Genomic DNA, 22,573 nt, shown 5'->3' with positions numbered 1-22,573 from the left:
CACCATTAATTTATGTAGTCCTAAGAACAAAACAATGCTGCCAACTAAATTGTTAGATGCCATCAAGTATAAATGCATCCAATTTCAGAAATGTTAAAATATGCCACTTATACTCAATGAAATAAGAAATCAATCTTTGTGTATAGAAATACAAAGAGCTAGGAATGAGACATGTTATTTATCCAAGGACACATCGCTTGATAGTTGCAGAGATAGAATTTGAATATGAGCCTTATTTCTAACCCCACATGTTGAACTTTTAAATTATGAAATACTTGTGATTGTTAGTGATAAAATTGTAAGACCAAGAAGGGGTTCCTCAATCACCTAATCCAAACTTTCACTTGACAGATAAGAAAATAGAAGCCTAGCCATTTCTAAGTAAGATGGGCAGTTAGTGACTCTAGTTTGGCGTCTGCCCACTATTCAGGAGCCTTCACACCCCAACGAGGCTGCCTTACCTTTCAGCTTAGCAATAATGGTCTAACCCAATCCATTAGCTGGCCTGAGCTTCTAGTATGACAGTTGATGATGCCCAGTGTCCACATATGAGAATCCTGTCTATGCAGCTCCAGGAAAAGACTACCTCAGAACCAGCCTGCACACTCAGGATTTGTTACACTAAAAATTGTAATCATTATCCTGCCTTCAGTGAGTTTTTTAACCTCTTTATGATGCACTTATTTCCCTCCCCCAAAAGGTCACTGTGAAGATTAAAACACATATTCCAAATAAAGCCCTTAGCACAGTGCCTGCCACATAGTAAGCACTATCTATCTGTATCTATCTATCTATCTATCTATCTATCTATCTATCTATCTATCTATCTTTGTATCTATCTCTCTCTCTATATATGTGTGTATATATATAATATGTTATTTGTTTGTTATTATTTAAAAGAAAACTTCCAAATCTAAATGCTTAGTATAGATGTATTATTTGATTTCAAAAATAGAATATAAAATAATGCCTCTCAAGCTTCAACGTTCATACATTCTGACTATGATAAAGAGAAATGCAAGGTGCGCTGGGGACTTCACCTAGTCCAAGGTTTTTCATGTGCTGCAGGGAGGATGTTATCATGGAGGTCAAGAGCTGGTTCCCTAAGAAGAACTGTCTAGGATGTCCCCTGACTTTGTTGAAGTATTTGCCTCTATTCATCGTCCTTCCACATGCCCCAAGATCCTGCCCCAGAAAGCTTGTGGTCATATAGGTGAAAGCTTATTTGGGGACTGAGTAGATATTTTATTGTACTATTAAATCAATATTCTTGCTATAGTAAGTGACCCCCCCAAAAAAAAAATCATATAGCTTAAGCAAGAAAAGGGAATTTTTGGCCAGCATAGCTAGGAACTTGCCTCAGGGATAAAGAATTTTAGCATGTTTTGATCTCTCCAACTGTTGACATGCTTCTTTAATATGACTGGGGGTCATGGTAGGGAGGTTACTGGTAACATGGTCACAGATAACACTGGCTTTTAACCCTATAAGAAAACAAGCTTTTGCCCTGGCTGGCATAGCTCAGTGGATTGAGTGCGGGCTGCGAACCAGGCATCGCAGGTTTGATTCCCAGTCAGGGCACATACCTAGGTTGCAGGCCACGGCCCCCAGCAACCGCACATTGATGTTTCTCTCCCTCTCTCTCTCTCTCTCTCTCTCTCTCTCTCTCTCTCTCTCTCTTTCCCTTCCCTCTCTAAAAGTAAATAAATAAATAAAATTTAAAAAAAAATAAAAAGAAAAGAAAAAAGAAAACAAGCCTTCCTCTCCAAGCAACTGTATAAAATTTCAGAGGAGCATCTCATTGGCATGCTTGGCTCACATATTAACCTCTGAGCCAGTCAAATTCCCATGATTGTGTGGGTGCTATGGTTGGCCTGGCTTGGCTCACATGACTGCCCCTGTAGGATTCACTGTTTGACATTCCCAGCAGAACCACATGGAGTGGGGGAAAGACACTACATATATAAGAATAACAGATATCTACTACTGTGTCTATCCAGTAGTAGGATTCATTTCACTTTTCTTAAGTGCAATAGCTCATTCTTAAGGACAAAGAAATCAAATTAGAGAAGAAAATATAACAGCATTATTTCTTCCTTATAGATATAATTTATTTTAACTTAAATAAAAAGTATTTTAATGATATTAAATCATTTTAAATTACATTAAACACCTGAAATTGTTCTCTGGTTTGGAAGTTTAGGTTATAATGTTTACCATTCAGCAATTCAATTTAGTACATGCATTACATAACCAGGGGCTTTAGGTAAATGATAAAAGTTCCTGTATCATTTATATGCATATTACAATACCAAGTGATCTGTTTTGCCTTGAAAGCAATGCACTGGGCAGGATATACTAAGGATTCTGCCAATATTTGAGGCTCTGTTCTGGGCAAGGCATTGTCCTAGCCCCTGCAAATAGAGAATTCACCGGGCATAGAGGGAGACAGACGTGTATATAATTTGCTATTGTTAGAGGCCAGAAGTGCTCAAATAGAGGTAATCAACAGAGGAGTTGGGCCTTTGCTATGATGGCACCCTCTTGCTATAAATGGGCTCTCCCTAAGGCTTATGAGCAGGAGTGTGGCGGGCACAGATCCATGCTTACAGAAGAGACAAAGATAACTTCAATTCAAAGAGCAAAGAGGATGATCCACAATCATCTGATAGTCTTTATTACCATATACTTCATACTTTCCTAAAGATAAAATCTTCTGAAAGGGAGTGAGGAGGACACAAGGGGATCAGTTATATAATTTATAGCCCCACTGGAGAAGTGATGTTGAACTATGTAACCCTGTATTGAATGTATGGTCCACATGGCCATTGTGTTAGGGAAACAGGGTACTCTAGGAAGCATAAGGTGTCTATCTGCTTAGCTTTCTGTTTATACTCTAGCTTTTACCCACCCCAAGCTCTAAATCATAGCAAATGGCATCAGGCTACTTATTTTCAATATACACACTGGCATTTTCAGTGACACATCAGTAGATTGGAACTTGGTAGTAAGTGGGCTTTCCATCAACCATATCCATCTTTTATATGATACGTCAGGGACTGGCAACTCACTCACTGGAACCAGGGATGGTCAGGTTATTTGAGGGCTAATTGGAGTGTCTCTCACTCCTGGATGCTTCTCTTCCTTGGCTTAGCTGAGCATACAGAGGAATTCTCTTTTTGTTTTTCTGCAGTCACATTTAACTCTGTCTCTGGAAGCCAAGCAGATTTAATTGTGTAAACATGAGCAATGGTAATTGAGTAAATGAAGTTGGAAACCAAGGTATGATGTTTTTGTTTTGCTCTGTGAGAGAAAAAAATAGGGAGCTTGTTTTTCTATAGTAGCAAACCTCACTGTCAGAATTCTGGACAGACAGTTGGCAGTTGGGAATCCCTTTATGAATTTGCATCAAGACCCATGGAGCTGAAATATGTAGCTGTTGCCTGGCAGGTTATGGAGCAGCCTGGGGACATTTCATTGTTTTATAAGCCACCAGAACAAACGTTTCTCTACACAGGTTCAGTTATCTGGATGAGAATGAATAAGGAGTTTCCAGGAGAATTGCACACTCAGACAACATGTATTTGCATTCGTTAAAAAGCCAGGAGGATATATTACCAGAGATGTACCTAACTTTCAGCACAACTGTACCTAACTTTCAGTACAGCTGTAGGTGTAAGACCAGATTTTGAGAAAATTTAAATATGAGAACTTTTTTTAATAAAGAAAGGTTCAGTCATTGCCTTCCTTTAAATAGCTGTTATTTAAAACTATTTTTCCAAATTCTATTCACACACAGTATTTCACAAACAAAAGATTTAAATAAGAGGAGGCTGGTAAATAATTTTTTAGCCCTGCATATATTCTTGGTCCCACAAGAAAAGGATTTCATTAATTTTGCTTTTAGTAGATACTTTTGCCAGAATGCTATATTTATCCTTATTGCTGATATTTTTATTAATGTTGCTAGAATTCCATTTCCTATAAGTCTACAGTAAAATTCATTTTCCCAGTTGAAAATTCAAGCAAACCAAGAAGCAAAACTGATCATAGAATATGTCCCCCCTCATCATACAGATTGCTTTATAAATGAAAACTATTAGAAAGGAGCAGGTCCAAGGTTAATGAGGCATCATGGAAAAGAGAGTCGTTGGAGCTGACAGTGCTCTGTGCCCGTATTGAAGGAGCAGCTATTGTTATAGGATGTTTGCTGTGCTGATATTGGAAACCACATGACAGATGGGTCAACTGCTGATTACGGTATTCTAACATTTGGAGTAGCAAGTAACATATTTGATAAACTGGCAAGTTTTTATATATGATTCAACCCACAATATAAAAGCCATGAGAATTCCAAATTGAAAATAATTAAATGAGCTGGAAACAATCAGATACCACACATTTTTCCCCAAAATGACAGATTTTGACATGTTGGAATTTCACAAAGGGAGCAAGAATATCCCCTAGCTCACTTGAACTAATAATGGCCCTTCATCTGCTCTTGCAAAGCAATTAATTCCTGCCTTTTCACAATGTTGGAGAGAACAATAGACATTTATAGGCACCTTAGGCTTTGCAGGGATCTGGCCTGTGCATTGTTTTATTTGCTCTTACCAGCAACCCCGCAAGGTACACCAAAAAGATATTAATATTCTTGAATTGTAGATGAGGAAACTGAAGCACAGAGAGGTTTAAATAGAAGGTGCAAGATTATGTAGAAAGTGAAGCAGCATACTGAGGGTGAGAAGCCAATCTTCCAACTACAACTGCATCATGTCCTATTTGTGGTCATCTGTAAGAAGGAAGCAGCTATTAACATGTGTCCTTTATTGTACAAAAGTGTATCTTGTTTTGGTCAATGATGCTGCCTCCATTATTCATGTGCATCCATCAGAATAAAGGCATCTAGCATTTGCATTCTGCCTCTGAGTGTCTCCATAGGGTGGTGCTGGTGGCACTGGTCAGAGTCGCATCCAGTAATGGTGCAGTAAAGCCAAGAAAGCAGCAGCTCTCCATTAGTGTTTTATCATTTTTGCTTGTTTGATGATTCTTTTTAGAGTCTGTCATCTTACTTGTCCCTTCTGTGAAAGTCACTTTGTCTCTTTACTTTTTTTGCTGTCTCTCTTCACCTACCTGAGCTCCCCGGACACCTCCTGGGGCTCCTCCACCCACCCAAAGGCAGACCAGCATGTTATATCAGAGGCTCAAAGGCATGCCTAGGCCAAAATCAAGTACTGTAAACTTCTAATGTTCCTTTACTCAGCATCTTTCTAGTTTAGTTTGCTTTTACATTCATTTTTCTTCTTGAAATTTTGTTTTGTTTTAGCATACTAAGCTGAGGTTCAGCTCTCAAGTTTGACACTGTAGGTTTTGCAAAAGAGAGTATTTCTTTCCAAATGTCCACATTTTTTGTCTAGCTATGTCTGACATATGCAACATTTTCAAACCTCAATGTCAGCACAAAATAACATTGTTGTTGCATAACATTTTGCATGATGATTTTTATATGTTATGAGCTTCAATTCTGTTGTATGAAATGTTTACTAAATAAATTGTATTTTTAGTTCCCCTTCATCAGTGCTCCAGCTAGTACAAGATTGGATGGTAGGAATATTGCAATACATTTCAAGACAGCAGAAGGGACAAAAAATCATTTCTAAGCTCAAATTTCTCCTTGACCTCAGTTGGGAGAGGGAAGAGGTGCTAGGGGATTTTGAACAATATTTTCTTTAAAGACAACATCTTAGAAAAGTTGCTTTTAGTACATTTTTTGCCATTTAGCTACTAAGTTAGCTATGCAAGTAAAGGGGAAAATAGTTCCATGTCTTCATAAAGTGGCTTGATCAATAGCAAATGAAAGTCTGGCTACCCAGGTTAAATGGATGATCAAGCATTTTACATTAAAGGATCCTTAAACTGCTTACTTTAATGGTTGCATGTTAAAGTAACATTGCAAAAGGTTTTATTAAACATACTGTCTGTATATATACATCAGGCATACACATGTCTGTGTACATGTGCAAACACTCACAGAATGGCTGTGTGCGCATATACACTTTATGTGTATCTATTAATATATATTGTAGTCAATCTAAAAGCACTACATATTAAAACAAATCTTCGGGTGGTCCTAGCTTAAGCATCTTGGATTTCTCCAAACACAAATATCATTCACAGTTTTTAAATGAAAATGTATAAAAATACTGGTGGGAATTATTTCATTTCTACATGATATGTCATATACAGCTAGAATTCCCCTCAATTTGGTGAGTATTCCATCCGAAAGGACAATGCTCTCTATTTTTAAAGCAAGAGATTTCAAAGATGTGCCCAAGTGGGATTTCCTGCAGATTTGTATTAATATACAGGCTTGTCTGGTTACTAGAAAATGTATGTAAGTGTGTGATGTATGTATGTGGGTGTATGTGTCAAATGGGTAATAAGCATAGAATGAGGAATTTGCAAATTGATGTGTAAATGTGAATATCAACTAATAAAAAAGAGTAACCTATGCATATTTACTATCAAAATGCAAGTACCTTACTCTACACATATTACCCAAACATATATACACAGTATGTTTGTAGAAATGCCTGGAAGTCTATTAATGAAATGATGGTAGTCCATTTATGAAATTACAAACAGGCCAAGTGCCCCAAAAGCACACAAATCATATTACTTCTCCAAATATTTATTGCTCTGGCCTAGGCAGTGTGCTGTTGGCCCCTTAACTCTACACATCCCCCTGCTCTGAGTGTTGGATAGTTGCTGCCTGATCTGCATATGTATGTTCCCTGCAGTTCCCACCTTCATGCCCTAACCAGCGCCAGCTGCACTTACACCTGAGTGCTGCAGAGACAATGGAGCTTTTCATTGGCTTGAGTCCAGAAAGCCCATTTTCACACCAGTCACCAGGCATTGTTGGACTGAATTCCCTCAATAATCTAACCCAGTCCCATCCATCACTCTTAGCTCACAGAGTGATGGGACACTCATTTTGCATAGTGTTTCACTGAACTTGTTTCTCATTATTAAATCCTAAACTACTAATCATCTGATATACTCATTGTCTATCTAAAAAGTGCACAAACAGAAAATTATGGGTCACTTTCTTATAAAGGCACAACCTCCTAAGGTTTTGCTTAAACACCTGCCCAAAACAAAACAAGACGACAACAAACATTTCTCTGAAGCATCAAGTAATCTCTAGCAAGAAAAATCCTGAAGCCAAACATATCTGCTTCAGATAAAGAGATGAAAATAAGTTTTGGCTGTCCCTTTTTGCACCTGCACACCTACCTGTGCAAATCGTGCCAAATGATCCTTATTGCCACTACACTCCAGAGGCTCCAACGGACTGAGGCTTATGGTTTGAAGAGATCTAAGCATGAAATACAACATTCCTTGTGAGTTCAGACTGACAGTTTCATTGGCTAAGAAAAACCTTTATATTTTAAATGTTACTCTTTTCGGCCTGGAAAAAAAGTTTGTAAGTTTGGGTAACATAATGACATGGCCAAACATTCGTGAATTCAGCTCTGTAAAGAATGCAGTATAAACCAGGATTCAGTTTGTTGTTGAGTCAGATAAAAACACACCCTTTTCAACACTATAGAAACTAAAAAACAGAGAAAAAATTTGAGTACATTTGCCAGCTAACTGATAAGGTTTCAACTGTACCAATCAGTAGCACAAACTACTACTACTTCACCCAATAATCTATCCCCAACACCATTTTAATAATTTGAGCCTGCCTTCCACTTAATGGCCTAGGGATTTCCATTAGGTTTCTTTTCAATCTCCTCCCTGGATAACTTAAAATAGCCAGGCCTTCAACTCTGCATTTTTAAAGTGAACATTGCAACACCTGTTAAACTTGCAGACCCATAATAAAACATAGTCTGTAGTATCAACTGTTTAAGGACAAATCCAGGGAACAAATGTAGCAGCAATCAAGATTAAGCTTCTGTTACATCTTCCCACTTCAAGTTGCACAAACACAGTCTCCAGTGTCATATAAGATAGTAGTATTTTTATGCTGTCTTTAAAGAACGTGTGTACAAAATGTCACTCAATTTGAAATGGGCTGTCATAGATAGTATAGCTTAGTATGTCAATTTGAAGCTGGAGCACTGCTTTTTCTTAATATGTATTATGATGATAATGATTATGGTGATAATAATAAAATGGCTTTATGGTTTGCTCACTACTAATTTTGTGGCTCTTAACATTTGCATGACACTTTTTTAAAAATTGATAACTATTCAGAATTTTTTACCTACTTGTTCTAATGGCCACAAAACTAGCTTGATGCTTTCACTGAACGTTAACACAAATTCTTGTACTACAGAAAATGTAGGCCGGTTAATCACTCCTGCCAAAAAGCTCGAAGACACAATACGTCTTGCTGAACTAGTCATTGAAGTTCTTCAGCAGAATGAGGAGCACCACGCAGAGGTGAGCAGGAGTGGTGGGAAATTGTCTTGGTGTTCCTTAGTGGAGGTTGCAGAAATGATTTTACTGGTAATACTATGACTAAGATGTCTTAACGCCCATTTTCTTTTCACCTGGCCTTGCAAAGAGAATGAAAGTGGAAGTTTGGCAAGAAGGAGCCTTTGCAAGGTTGTTTAAAACAACCAAAAAATGATTGTGTATTGTACGTTTCAGCTTAAGTTTTCAGATGTTTATAGCAACAAGCAAAAGAGGTGAGTATATTTTTAAAATATTACTAAAACAGCATATGGTTATTGTCCAGAGCACACAAAATACTTTTTGGTCTCTTGTGGTTGTTTTTGTTGCCACCACTGTTGTTTTTATTTATTTGATTTGGTGTGTGGGTTGCAGGCCACGTTTTTGGATTTATCTCTGTAACTTACTCTGCTTGCACTAGAGTCTTCATTTGTTAACCTTAGATGACTTGGGTGGCCAAACACTGTGACAGAAGTGAATTATTCTCTGCTGTTCAACTTGTTGATTCTCCAACACACATCTAAATAAATACAGCTTACTTTTTTTTAGAAAACCACTGTCAAAATGATTGTTTTGATAATAATTTTAAACCAAGGGATTTCAAGGCTAACTAAATCCCAAACCTGTAGGGACTTAAACAACCCAACCCTTCCAAGAAAAGATTCCAAGATCCCATTATGGTCAAACTGTTATATCACTGCTTGCTTCAAAACTGAGATTTAAGATCATATCTCTTAAACTAACCTTTCTGAAAAGTACACTATTTCTCACTCTTCCTCTCCTTTCAACTCTACAGCAAAAGGGGAAGAAAAGGCATTCCATAAAAGTAATTTCTCGAGCACTTAAAATGGTCATTCCCATGACTAAATGAAAATTAACAGTACAGTTAACTAATATCTGATACACATAAACCCAGTCATCCCGAATAATGCCTGATTGCATATTTAAATTTCCTCCCTGTTCTTCTACTGTTCCACTCAATCGTGGCTGATCGTGGCAGGGGAAAGAGGTATGTGACTAAACCGAATGAGCCAGCCACCTGCTGCTGTAGTTTGTGCATGCCCTTCCAGTACCATGTTTTCTAATGGGACTTCCCCCGGGTGCTCCTGCTTTCTAACACTGACCCAAGGAATGTAACAGCAACTTCCAGTGGACTGCTTGTGAAATGGGGGGCCCTTCACAGCAGGGTATATGTGGGGTGATTCTCTCGTGCATGCATGAAGCAACTGATAAACCTAACCACGACTGCAATTATATCCTGACACATGCCTCCTACCTGCCTTGATTCTGTCCTTAGCCTGTCCTAGTTTCCTATGTCCATCTGTACTTCAGCAGAGGAGTACCAAATGTAGTAACCAGTAGCTAGGCAGAGTGATACTAATCTTTCTCTATGACTGTCTGTATGTGAATCATATATACAGTATTTATATAGAGAGAGAGTGCTACAGAATTGTTATTTCTCCATAACCCTCCTAAGAATGGGGTGAAGACCCTTTGAGGATGGTGTAACTAACTCCTACTGCCCCCAGCAATGAATAGCTGAGAGAAGAGGAACCAAACCATCACCCTCCAAACAGAAACCTAGGACTAACCTCCAGATACATAAAATTAAGCTGGGCTAGAATTTTTTCTACTCTATCCTATCTGACATTCTTTTCAGGTTGGGGGCATTTGGGTTTCAAGTAGTGGTAAGTATATTCTTCCTGGGTGCCCACAAGAGCACCTCCACAGGCATGGAGGGTTCTGGCCTGCTCTCCCAATTCAGACGTTGAGGCTCTTCACATGATGATGAATCAAATTACACATTTTTGAAGACATGGGTATGAAGAAGATGGTCTTCCTCAGTCACTGTTTTGCTTTTAAATAAAATGATAGAAGGAAAATGACAGATATGCTTGATTTATAATCAAGTTCTTTACTCAGGCTGCTATAGGCTAAGAAAAGATGACTGTTTTTCCAAATTACTCAAAAGAGGTACCAAAGGAAAGTTAATATCCCAAAGAAGATGAGTTTGTTTGTTTGTTTGTTTCGCTTTTCTGCCAAATACTTTTTCATTAAGTACTAATCATCATCTTAAACTGCCCTAGTAACCATGATCATAAAAATATTTTAATCTTACATATTTGAAAGCCATTTGGGGTAAATAAATAGGTAGAAATCAATTCAGTTCTGTTTTCATTTACTATCTTGAGAAATTAGGAATGAAAACTTCAGCGTACTTTGGAATTTAGAGACTTAATTTGCTTTTAGATTAATGTACAGAATTTCCTGAATTGGTAATTTCACCCAATCACAAAACTTCATCACTCAGGCCATCAAAAGCTATCTACCTGCTGAGCACTGAGGCAATGACCTCTGTGCTTTTTTTATGAGCAAGGAGGCATGAGACAGCCTTGGCCTTCAAGCAATGGAAAGAGTAGCCAGGAGCTCATGCTCTACTCTGGAGACACTTGAGTTTGAATCCTAGCTTTACCTCTTCCTTGCTTTGTGGTTTCAGCCTAGTTATTTAACCTCACTTATCCTGTCAATTGGAGATAACAATAGAATCTGTCTCAATCTATCCTGATTGTTGTTAGGATGGAAGGCTATGTTAGGTAAAATATCTGGTATCATGCCTGGCACATAGTAAGCACCCAACAAAGCTTGGGTGTTATATGATTAGGAACAAATTGGTAAGGAAGCAAAATATACACATATGTGATCATAAAAAGTAAACTTCTGTGGAAAGTACCAAGTGAATGATATAGACAGAATATGTTGAAAGGTGAGTGGGTTTTTTTCAAGGTGGAGTTGTCCAGACAGGCACCACTGCCTGTCTTCAGCATTCTTACAGATTGCCATCACCTGGGAAGCTCTGGAAAATTGCTGATGCCCAGGTCTCATCCCAGTTCAGTTAGTTGGAATATCATGAAGAGGGACCAGTTATTAATAATTTTTAAACTCCCCAGCTGATTCCAGTATATAGCCAGGTCAAGAGCCACTGGGTACAGCTAGAGGTAGAATCTGCCCTAGCACATGACAAGATTGAAAGATGAAGATGTTTTTCTACTGCCCAGTACTCACTGCTATAGTCTCTGGGTGCTCAATAAGCGCTAGAAAATCACTAAATCCTGAGCATGGATCTTGGCTGGGTAGCCATGATGTTTGGTGACACCACAAATAAAAGTAAAAGTAGACTTGCTCCCCCACCAAAAAAGAATCCTTGAAGCCATTTTAATTCAAATATAAAGTAATTAAATATCCCAAGAGGAAAAATTTTCATCAGCTCAGAATACATCACATATACACCCATGCAGTGTATGGTAGCAATGTTACATTTACCTCTTTTTTTTTTAAATGTTATGAGGTAACATAGTTGTTTTTTTTTAAGATTTTATTTATTTATTTTTAGAGTGGGAAGGGAGGGAGATAGAGAAAGAGAGAAACATCAATGTGCAGTTGCTGGGGGTCATGGCCTACAACCCAGAAATGTACGCTGACTGGGAATCGAACCTGCGACACTTTGGTTTGCAGCCCGCGCTCAATCCACTGAGCTATGCCAGCCAAGGCTTACATTTACCTCTTAACTGAAGTTTAATTCTGCTCTCAGAACCTAAGTTATTCACACACACACACACACACACACACACACTACACCTTCATGTATTATTGCTTCAACTTTCCAATCTCTCTCTCTATGTATATATATGTATGTATATGTATACATGTATAGTGGTATACAGAAGGGTACACATATACATGTAATTTGTGTACAAAAATACAGTGAGTTCAGTGTGGTTGACTGTACCCCTAAATTATACATCTTGCCTTTAAATAATGAAAAGCACTGGGTAAGTATATAGAAGCTGAAGTATAACTTCTTATTTTCTTTGGAAAAGATTTCTAAAGATTTTCAATGCCCATAAATGTTGAGTAAGCTGACATACAAAAATAGCATTCACCTGTCTGAGCACACATGGAATCAACAAATATTGTTTTGTGTTTTTTATTTTAAAGACTTCCCTTTCCCAGTCCAATCACACAAACTCTCTTCATTTAACTGAAATTATGACATAACTTTTTGGTCCATACTGCCCTTGCTAGAATCTTTTCTCCTTCTCAGAGACTCAGGTTTGAGAATGAGGTTCTGAAAGGATCACCTTGGGTGTCTAGAAACAGATCTGGTCTTCACTGCTCCCCCAGCTTCTATTTACTTTTTTTTTTTTTTTGCTCACTAGGATCCTAAGTTTCTCTGCCAGAATTCAATAGTGATCATTTATATCACAGTAGTCATTGTTCTTTGCAGGACTACCTATCTATATGATTATTAACACCACAACTGTAGACAATTGGTCAATAATTTATTAAATCCCATTGAGGGACTAAGTTCTCTCTAGATAGCAAAAGAGGGCACTGCTTATGGTCTCTGGTTTGTACATTTTAAATAAAGGTGGTAAGAATCAAGTACAAGGCTGGGCAAAGAAATTTTAATTTCAGGCATTTAGAACTGGTGTTTTATTTTGTTTTGTCCTGTCATCTTAGAGCAAAATCATGTCTGGGAAAGAAAATCAGTCTCCCTAGTAACTGTTTTCTTAGACTGACCCTGAAGATATAAAGTTAATCAAGTAACTACAGAATTACCAGCCAACATTTGGTGTACCTTTGTGAATTTTTCAAGTATCCCGCATCAGGACTGATGAGAGCCAGCCCTCCATTTAGGGTTGGGGGTGGGAGTGGGGCTCCAGCAAATTCCAATGTGTAGAAGGTATCCACCTAAAAGACAGATAGATGGCTGGCAGAGCTCAGGGTGTGGGCTGGAGGATTTCCACCTCTGCGGATTCATTCATCCAGGTAGTCCTTGGAACAAGGTCCAGACATTAGGACTCTCATCCCCAGGTGGTAAAACTACAATAAAACCTCACTGATTCAGATCCAGGCACTTGAAATTTGTGACAATTTAATAGCTGAAGTGGTTATTTTAATTTTTCTTAAGTAAAATGTGTTATGTGATTTCAACTTTCTCTGGAAATTCTAAAGACTCTTCTTATAAGTGTCATCTCAGGTCCTGTGGAATTAAACCTTCTGTGTCTTTGACTTCAATTTATATGTCAATTTATCTATGATTATTAGAAGTTTAAAAAACACTTTTTCATTCATGATGCATTCATATAACCAGTGGGTACCTCCTGCTTTGATGCCCAAGTACAGACTGCATTTGAAAGCAGCAAATATCTATTTTTAGGAAGCCCAATAATTTAGGCCTTTGTGGTGACAGACAAGCATCTCTCCACTCCCATTACTCTGAATCAGTGAGGTTTTACTGTAAATTAAAATGGAAACAGCAGGTGTCTATTTCCAGCCAAGCTTACCTTGAAGAATGGTCCATGACTTGATTTTTTCCATTTAATTTGCAAACCAGCCACATGTTGATAAAGGAGAAGTAAGTAAAATGAAATCTCTTGAAAGAAGAGAGATGGACCTCTATTCTGCCTCCTAGTGGCTGTTAGAATATTCCCCAAATAACAATAGATCACAGAAGAGCTTGGCCATTGAACAAACACTTTCATTTATGGAATTACTTCCATAATCGTCTTTCATGTTTTCAAACGCCTTCCATCTTTTCTCAGTGAATGCTCCAGAAAGTGTTTCCAGTGTGAATATTTTACAGCATTGGGTGGGAAGGTTGGGGACAAGTTGGGGTTGGCGATTTGTTTTTGTTCTATTGCTGTCTTTGAAATCAGCAAAAAAGGGCCTGTTGACACCGCCACTCATTCTGCATGCTCCCTGCCAGAAATGATTAGTCAACATGCATGCATGCCTTTGAATTGCATTCACATCTGGCCCAGTTCGATGTGAATGTCGCCCCTGAGACCCTGCACAATGATTTCCAAGGACCCACGTGCATGAAAATGAGTTACTTCACTGATATTTTTTGGTTTTCAATGTACATATGTGTCCAACCCCCAGAAAAGTAAGTATTCATCTTACTGAGTGTTTCCTAGCATAAACCCAATCTTTCCTACAGACAGGATGCAAAACCAGAGGCTCCCTACTTAAAGAGATTTTGACCCAAAAGTTTTGTGACAATTGTAACAATGGTTTCCTTTGCTTTGGTATGAAACAGGAGTAACATTTCCAATATGTAGGGAAATAGGAGTCACTGAGCTTGTATGGGACCACAGATAATTAAGCCCCAGATGTGTAAATATAAGTGAACAATCATTACAAATTTTCAAGTTAGATCAGCAGAAAACCCATAAACACAGTGAAGAAACTCCCAAAGTCTAATACCTTAGAGCAAGAACCAGCCAACAACAGCGATAAAGAGCATGACTCAAAACATACTGAGTTATTGTAAACTGAACAGAAATTCCACACCTGTCACATCTACAGATAAATCCTCTGACTGGTGGGTCCAAATAAACACTTTCTAAGGCAGGCCTGGAATCCGGAAAAACATGGCCTTGGACGCTTTGGGGCCCAATTGTATCAAAAATGCTGTTCTCTTTACAATAAAATGATCAAACCCTGCTGGATGATGCACACTTAATCTTGAACAGTGAGGGCTTGGCTTCCCATCTTGTGTTAGAGAGAGAAGCTCATTGCCTCTTTGTCTGTTGTTTTTCTACCAAATTTCAAAGGCCTTTGCGTGGTGGTCAGACTTGATGGTGGAGCATGCCGAGACGTTTTTGTCACTCTTTGCAGTGGACATGGATGCAGCATTAGAGGTGCAGCCCCCCGACACGTGGGACAGTTTTCCACTGTTTCAGCTGCTGAATGATTTTCTGCGCACCGATTGTATGTATCATCTAAGACTATTTGACTTTCCTAAGTAGTGTGCAGATAACAGATTGTTAAAACATGTTTATTCTGGGCAGACTACAGGCTGGACATAGCTCTTTGTAGTTTTATTATTGATTTGAAAAGAAACAAACTTACAGGTGATGGACATTCTTTCTTCTAACAAGTGTGCTGTGACAGAGAAACCCTCTCTTCACTAGGCAGCAGAACCTGAGAGTGGTGTCAGAAGTGGTGTCTGTGTGCTTTATTTGCTCTTGAACAAGCTAATTAACCTCTTTGCATTTTGCAATTTTTATTGAAAGATGCTTTTTATTTTTTTAAGATTTTATTTATTTATTTATTAAATATTTTATTTATTTTTAGAGAAGAAGGGAGGGAGAAAGAGACAGAGAAAAACATCAATGTGTGGTTGCCTCTTGTGCGCCCCCTACTGGGGAGCTGGTCAGCAACCTAGGCATGCACCCTGACTGGCAACACTTTGGTTCTCAGGCCTGCACTCAATCCACTGAGCCACACCGACCAAGGGTGAAAGATGCTCTTTAGATTTTAAAAAAATTAGTTAAGTAACACCCTAAGCATTCCAGAGTATCTTACAGAATACATAGGAATAAAGCAGACCTTCCTCACCATGGAACGTGATGAAGGAAGGGGCAGAATACTCTCTCTTCCCTGTCACACAGAGGGAGGAAGGTGAGCTGGTGCAGAAAACACCTGAAAAACAGTGTCAGTTGCTGTTTTGTCCCTTTCAAAGGAAAATTATTGGTTTTTGTCTTTAGACGAGAGATGCAAATGAATAACATGTTCTGGAATTCCATTTTCTTTCCACACAGATTTAAGCATGAACTTTGATGCTGTTCATGTACTTTTTTCCCTCTTCTGTTTTTTTGTTTGTTTGTTTTTGTTTTTTTTTTTGTTTGTCTTGTTTTTGTGGGGATGGCTCTGTTAGAAGCTATATATTTAATGTCAAAGACAATCTTCTCTGTGTATGTTGCATGCTGACAAAACACTTGTAGGTCGAAGGTTCTTACCAAGATTGTGCTTATCTGTTCTAGATAATTTGTGCAATGGAAAATTTCACAAACATCTGCAAGACCTGTTTGCCCCACTTGTGGTTAGATATGTGGATTTGATGGAGTCCTCAATTGCACAATCCATTCACAGGGGCTTTGAGCGGGAGTCATGGGAACCAGTCAAGTAAGGAAACCTCTTTTGATACCATCTGAGTGTGGGTGCAAATAGCTGGAGAGTCATACAGAAATGGATTAATGGTGTCTTATGGTCTTCAGTGTTAGCATGACAGGAAGAAAACACTATGTGTTTCCAACTATAATGCGCATAGTCTCCTTGTGCAAAGGGGTTGAGAAATGTTTTACAAAATGAAATCTTTGTCTTACTGCACAAGATAAATAAGGAATAAGGGATGGAAACCTGGTTGTGATATTTGTACTGTGTATCTTATTCCAGTGATGCTGTCCCTAGGAGTTAATGTTTCCCAAAGTGTGTTCCACAGTGGTCTAGGCAAGGGGTCAGCAAACTCTTTCTATAAAAGGACATGTAGTAAATATGTCAGATTTTCAAACTTACATGATCTCTGTCACAACTTCTCCACTCTGCTGTTATAGCACCAAAGCAGCTCTAAACAATAGGTAAAGGAATGAAAATGGCTCTGTTCTCGTGAAGCTTTATTTTCAAAAACAAGAGACTGACCTGTGGGCCAGAGTTTGTCTTTCTCTCATCCAAGCCTTTGAAACACACCTCAAGGAAAGGACTCTATAGCCAAATACACTTAGGAAACTCTGTATACCCCATTCATCCGCTCTACACCTTTGTCTCCTGGGGAGCCACAAAGCACACCAGTACATTTCAAAACTCAGATAACATAGTAATACAGAACCTTGTTTAACTCTGCTTAACCCAAGGTTTCCTAATGTATCTGGCCACAGTAGTCATTTTTTAAAAATGGGATATCCATCTAAAGGGCAAATTACAGAAAATCCTGTGGGTTATGAATTTGGCAATTTCCATAACTGCTTGGGGAATCTATTTGAAATGTCTAGCAGACTTATTGCCACCTCCATTCTCCAGCAAGGAGGAGGACTGTGACTTCAGGTGCCAGAGGGACTTCAGTTGCTTTCTGAAAAGGCAGAGGTCTCCTAGATGGAGAAAATTTTCTGGTATGAGTTGTAAAGCTTTAATAAAGCCTACTCTCAGCTTTGCCCTGCTAGATTCATTCTCTTTCTCTCTCTCTCTTTTTACCCCTCTTCACCCCCTTCTCTCTCCTGTAAGAAAGTCATTTTGTTCCTTCTAGTCATTTACATCTTTGGAAGGTAGCAACCAGTGTGGAGCAAAATGGGGGTATGTACAAGCAGTGTTTCGGGCACTTCAGAACAAATAATTCAAGAGAGTTTTCTTTAATTTGGAAGCCTTGACTTATATTTTATCTTTAAGCAGTCTCCTGAACTGAGACCTTCCCTCTGCTTTATACTGTGTAAGACCCTGACTCATAAAGAAATAAATGCAAATAGCTTTCTCAGCCTCCCTTTCACATCTGAGCCAAGAGAGAAGTGTCTTGGTTTACCCTTCTTTGAGCAGGTTAATAGGTAATAGCTCTTCATTTGCAAGTACCAAGAAATCTAAATCTAAATTTTAGCCTGTTACTTTCAATTCTATAATAGTCTTTTAATATGGCTCTGCCAAGTTTTAACTCATGAGAATAAAACTGGGTCCCTTGATTAACAAGGAGCTCTATTTTTTTAATGCTCACTGTGATCAAGACAGTTGTGCTTAAAGAACAGTTGTGAAAAGAAAAGGTTAAAATAAGTAACATTCACATTTTGAAAATAGCTATGGTCTTGAAATAAAAAAAAAGAAATAGCATTTACTTTCTTCAGCTTAAATGTGGAGGCTACTACTACCAACAGACACACATGGAGGAAATGACTGGTATCCTTCCCTGGTTCTTAAAGGGTCCTAGAGTTAGGACCTCACCCTCTACTCATGAGCCAGAAGGCTAATAATGGTAATTAAATTATATTCTCATCTGCAAAACTGATTTTTCAAAAATGTCCCTACTCAGTATCTGAGAATTATCATGAAGTTCTGTGACAATTTTACTAAAGCCATTTTATAATCTGTTAAATTATTCAGAAACCAGGCAAATTACTGCTAAATCCTTTTGAAGCATTGAATATTCTTAACACTGTCAGAAGTAAAGATAGAATCAAAATCATTTTCACACTAGGGGGTCTTAGTGTGGGAATATTTTTTGAGGATGTTTTAATGATTGAAAAATAAAATTTGAACTCATGGATCAGTAATTTAAAGGTTTGAAAATTGGTGAAGGATTAACAGTTGTAAATAATAACCTGAGAATCTTTTATGTTGATGTGGTTTTTTAAGTAACTTTTAACATGATTGTGGTTTGTTCACTTCATGCTAAATAGTACGTGCCTTTCGGAGTACATAGAGATATTTGAGAGTGGCAACTAAAATATAAGTAAAATTAAAATTCTTTGAAACCCCACACATTTTATCAGGGGATTTGCATGCAGAATGTGGAGGCCATGGGACAGATTTTCAGAATGGCCAGCACAAAATAAAGGGCAAAAGAGCTTGGGGACATGCTCAAATGCTAACAGGAATGAGTCTCTACCCTTCCTTCCATGTGAAGAGAAACAAAATATGAAGCAACATCTGGCCAGTTAGAGAATTGATATAGAAGCAGATTCATTTTCCTTTGTGGATTTTTTCCCAAGTAAAGAATGATTTTTTTTTGGAATCTTTATCATCAGGCTTACTCAAAAACAAGAAACTGACCTAGATAAACAGATTTAGTTCCCTCAGTCTTCTCTAATTTTGTCGTGTGATCCCCCAACATACACATACTGTGCACACCGAGCACAGCCTTTCTCTCCAGCGATTGTTACACTCAGCTCTGTCCTTCCACTTTTCAAAAGTCATAATTACAGTCACATGACTATAAGTCAAATGACTGAGACATGCATTGTAAAAGTTTCATTCAATAAAACTAGTATTCAAAATGTTAAAGAAAATAGCACTCTGACAGGCTTGCTGAAAACAGACTTTAAATGTTCTTCAGGTTTCCTTACTTCAAAATATGGCCAGGTAAAGAAAATAGAGATGTGGTCATCATTTGAGTTTGATTCAACTTATTTGGCAGAAAGGATAAAATGGCTAAATCCTAATGCTGCCTTTCTCTAGAAGGATGACCGTCCATCTCTGCAAGGAGATAAAAGAGAGGCTGCCCTTCTATTTCCATTAAACCAGATAATGTCACAATTAGAATTTCTGCTTTGGTGGAAAATGTTATCACTTAGCTACTAACTACAGCTGAAGATAGTCAGCCTCTCAAGGATAGGCTTAAGCCAGAGCTCATAACCCTCTCCTAGGTATCCTCCAGGAGACATCATAGGGTCACCATCCACCTGTACAGCAGGTTGTTCACAACCCTCCTGGCAGCCCTGAATATGGGTTTCTGATCCTAACTAGCAGATGGACAACATTTCTACCAGCTCTTTAGGGATGTTTCGCTGTTGGTCAAGTCATCATGGAAGAAAACTTAGAAAGTATCTAATCCAAACCTCATCTAGTCTAGTACCCTCTCCACACGACCCTTCCCATGGCAGATCATCTCCCAGTCTCTGCTTGAACACCTGTAGGCACAGGGAATCCACATTTCATGGTGGCTCATGTTAGGTTAGGGTGGCTCTGAATGGGAGAATGGAGCATTGCTTCTTGATATATGTACACAGAAAAATCTGGATTTATCAAAATGCACTTTATCTCCCTCTGCCTGAGATATACATATGAGAAGTATTTTTTAAATAGTACCATTTTCCATATTGTCAAAGATGTCAGTATCTTAATGATAATAACCTGTCAGACCAAGTATGCCTCAGCAAAATGTTGGTGGCCTGTTTTAAATTAGACAAGTACTAGATGTGGAGTCAGAACTCTTGGCTCTGCCAGTAATTTGCTGGGTAACCCTTGACAATCAGTGGACCTTTCTGAGTCTCAGAATCCTTATTTGAAAAACAAGGATTTTGAATACTCAAGACTTTTCTCACACTAACAGTCTAGAAAATGTGATTTTTCATATTCCCTCCATTTTCACATTTGATCACCATTGCCTCCCTTGCATCTATAACAGGGCCTGGGACATAACAAGTGTTCAGTAAATATTTATTGATTAACTGACCTTTATTAAGGAACCCATATAGACTGAAAATTGTAAGGAAATAATAGAAAAGCTATGGGAAAGGGGAAAAAAAGTTTCATTCCCCTGATTGAGGATTTCAATCTAATTGGGTCTGAGCAACAAACACACAAGAAAAATCAATGTAAATTTTCACCATTGTATTTACCAAATAACATACATCAGAGCAGAGAGTAGAAGGCAGTAGAAGGGGAGTCATGAAGGGAACAGCTTGGACACAAATATTTCAAGAGGAGCAGAGGTGCCGGGAAAGAGCATGAGTGGAAGTGGAAATATGTGGGGGAGTGGGGCCTCCAATAGAAACCAAATGCTTGGTTGGGCCAGTATGAATTATAAAGGAGGCAAGCAATAACGCTGGCGAAATGTTTAGGACATCCTAAAATCCCATGAAGTTTGAAACTTTATTCTCTAGGTTATGCATTCTAAACAGGAGCTTTACAGCTCCCAAAGCTGGTGAAAATTGTCTTGGAGTGGGGGAGGTTAAAAATAATCTTACTCTTGTTATGTATATGTATAAAGCATATGATACTTACAGTACATAAACATATATACAGTATGATGGTGGTATTAAATTTTCATGTGGAAGGCAGGGGAACTGGTGATGCTAAAATATTGATATATGTCATTCTAAACTCTAAGAAGATATCAAAGAGTGTCCATGCCCCAAAGTAGGTATCAGACCCAAGAATAAATACTGAGAGAGACATTAGTGTCCAGAGCATGAATGAAAGACAAGATGTTTTATACATATTCTGCAACAAATGGCTCATAAAGTAGAAGACATTTGTATCTTAAATCTAACCTGATCTAAAGCTTCTTTCACAGAAGACCCAAACATATTATCTCTACCTGGAGACACAATCTTGATTATAATTAATTCTAGAAGCAAGGAGTGACTCTATCTCTACTCATTTTCATCAGTAGAAATGATGAGGCACCCTCGTATTTGTAACTTAAATTCATGTGGGAAAAAGCAGATGAGAATTTTTTAATCCAGTGTTCCATAGGCGGGGGGCCCTTGGACATAAAGGGGAGCAATCCCTTTTCAGCAGCATCCCCAAAATGAATGAGTCTAATTTTTAACATACATCAGTTGTTAGAATTGCAATTCACACTTCTTTTACTATTCTGAGATATCCAATTATGATTCTCACAGAGAAGCATGATGGACTTTATAGGTATTTGCTAAAGGGCCCTCTAAAATAATAATTTGTTATATCCATCAGCAGCTCCAGGAGCCTGATCTGACCTGAGTGTTACTAGAAAATTTTCCCTTTTCACATGTTTGTTAGTAAAATAAAATGCTTGGAACCACTTCTTTAATTATTAATATAACGTATATCCAAATGAAATATTAGTTATATCAGTAATACACAATATTACTTTGCTAAGAACAGAATTATCAAGCATGTTCAGCCTTTTATAAATAGAGCATTATAATACATCATATGGAGGAAACTCTGAGTCCAGTGCAGTAGTCCAGTCAAAATGTCACATTTTACAAATATAAATGTTTTGATTAATATAAGTATTTTTTTATTTTTGTGTGCAAAAGGAAGCTCATTTGTAATTTGTGTACCAACCATCCTCTAATATGTTTAAATTAAGTTGTTTTTGCATACATTTATATGTTATTCATTCCTAGCTACTTTTAATTTGCTCAGAATTGACATTTTAACTTTCGAGGCTGCCATCTCTAAAGATCCCCTAATTCCTTGATCATTATTCAGCGTGTGCATCATTTAATGATCACATTTGCTTATATAGGCTTACACATGTCTCAGTGGAAATCACCAATGGTTTTGTTACATGGCAGTATTCAAGACTGAGAACCACCAGGGACTGAATTCAAAGGCAAATTCCCCAATTCAACAGAGAAACATGGAAGGAAAAGTTCCATTTTTTCTTCTACTTAATAGTCATATTCAGCTTCTCATGAGAGTTCCCACAGCAGCACCCTTCAGTCCCAAGTAGAGAAGTACAATTGGCTTTCCCACATGTGAAGTGTAAAGGACACATCTGTGAGATACCTGTTTCCCTTAAGGAAGAGAATGCCATGTTGGCAATTTTGTGTTCTAGGATTTTCTA

The 22,573-nt window shown here is 38.0% G+C and overlaps 1 protein-coding gene across 1 annotated transcript in view; it reads left to right on the top strand.

The window, feature by feature from the left end:
* CADPS (calcium dependent secretion activator) overlaps positions 1–22,573 on the top strand; it is a 478,898-nt gene that overhangs the window by 371,136 nt on the left and 85,189 nt on the right. Inside the window, 5 exon segments of the mRNA XM_036030984.1 lie at positions 8,351–8,457; positions 9,470–9,478; positions 13,868–13,888; positions 15,090–15,246; positions 16,302–16,443. Of these exon segments, the coding sequence (XP_035886877.1) occupies positions 8,351–8,457; positions 9,470–9,478; positions 13,868–13,888; positions 15,090–15,246; positions 16,302–16,443 (436 nt within the window).

The sequence above is a fragment of the Phyllostomus discolor genome, chromosome 7 (assembly GCF_004126475.2).
Source record: "Phyllostomus discolor isolate MPI-MPIP mPhyDis1 chromosome 7, mPhyDis1.pri.v3, whole genome shotgun sequence".
Classification (NCBI taxonomy): domain Eukaryota; kingdom Metazoa; phylum Chordata; class Mammalia; order Chiroptera; family Phyllostomidae; genus Phyllostomus; species Phyllostomus discolor.
The sequence above is the reverse complement of the archived record's forward strand: the minus strand, read 5'-3'. Positions and strand labels throughout refer to the sequence as shown.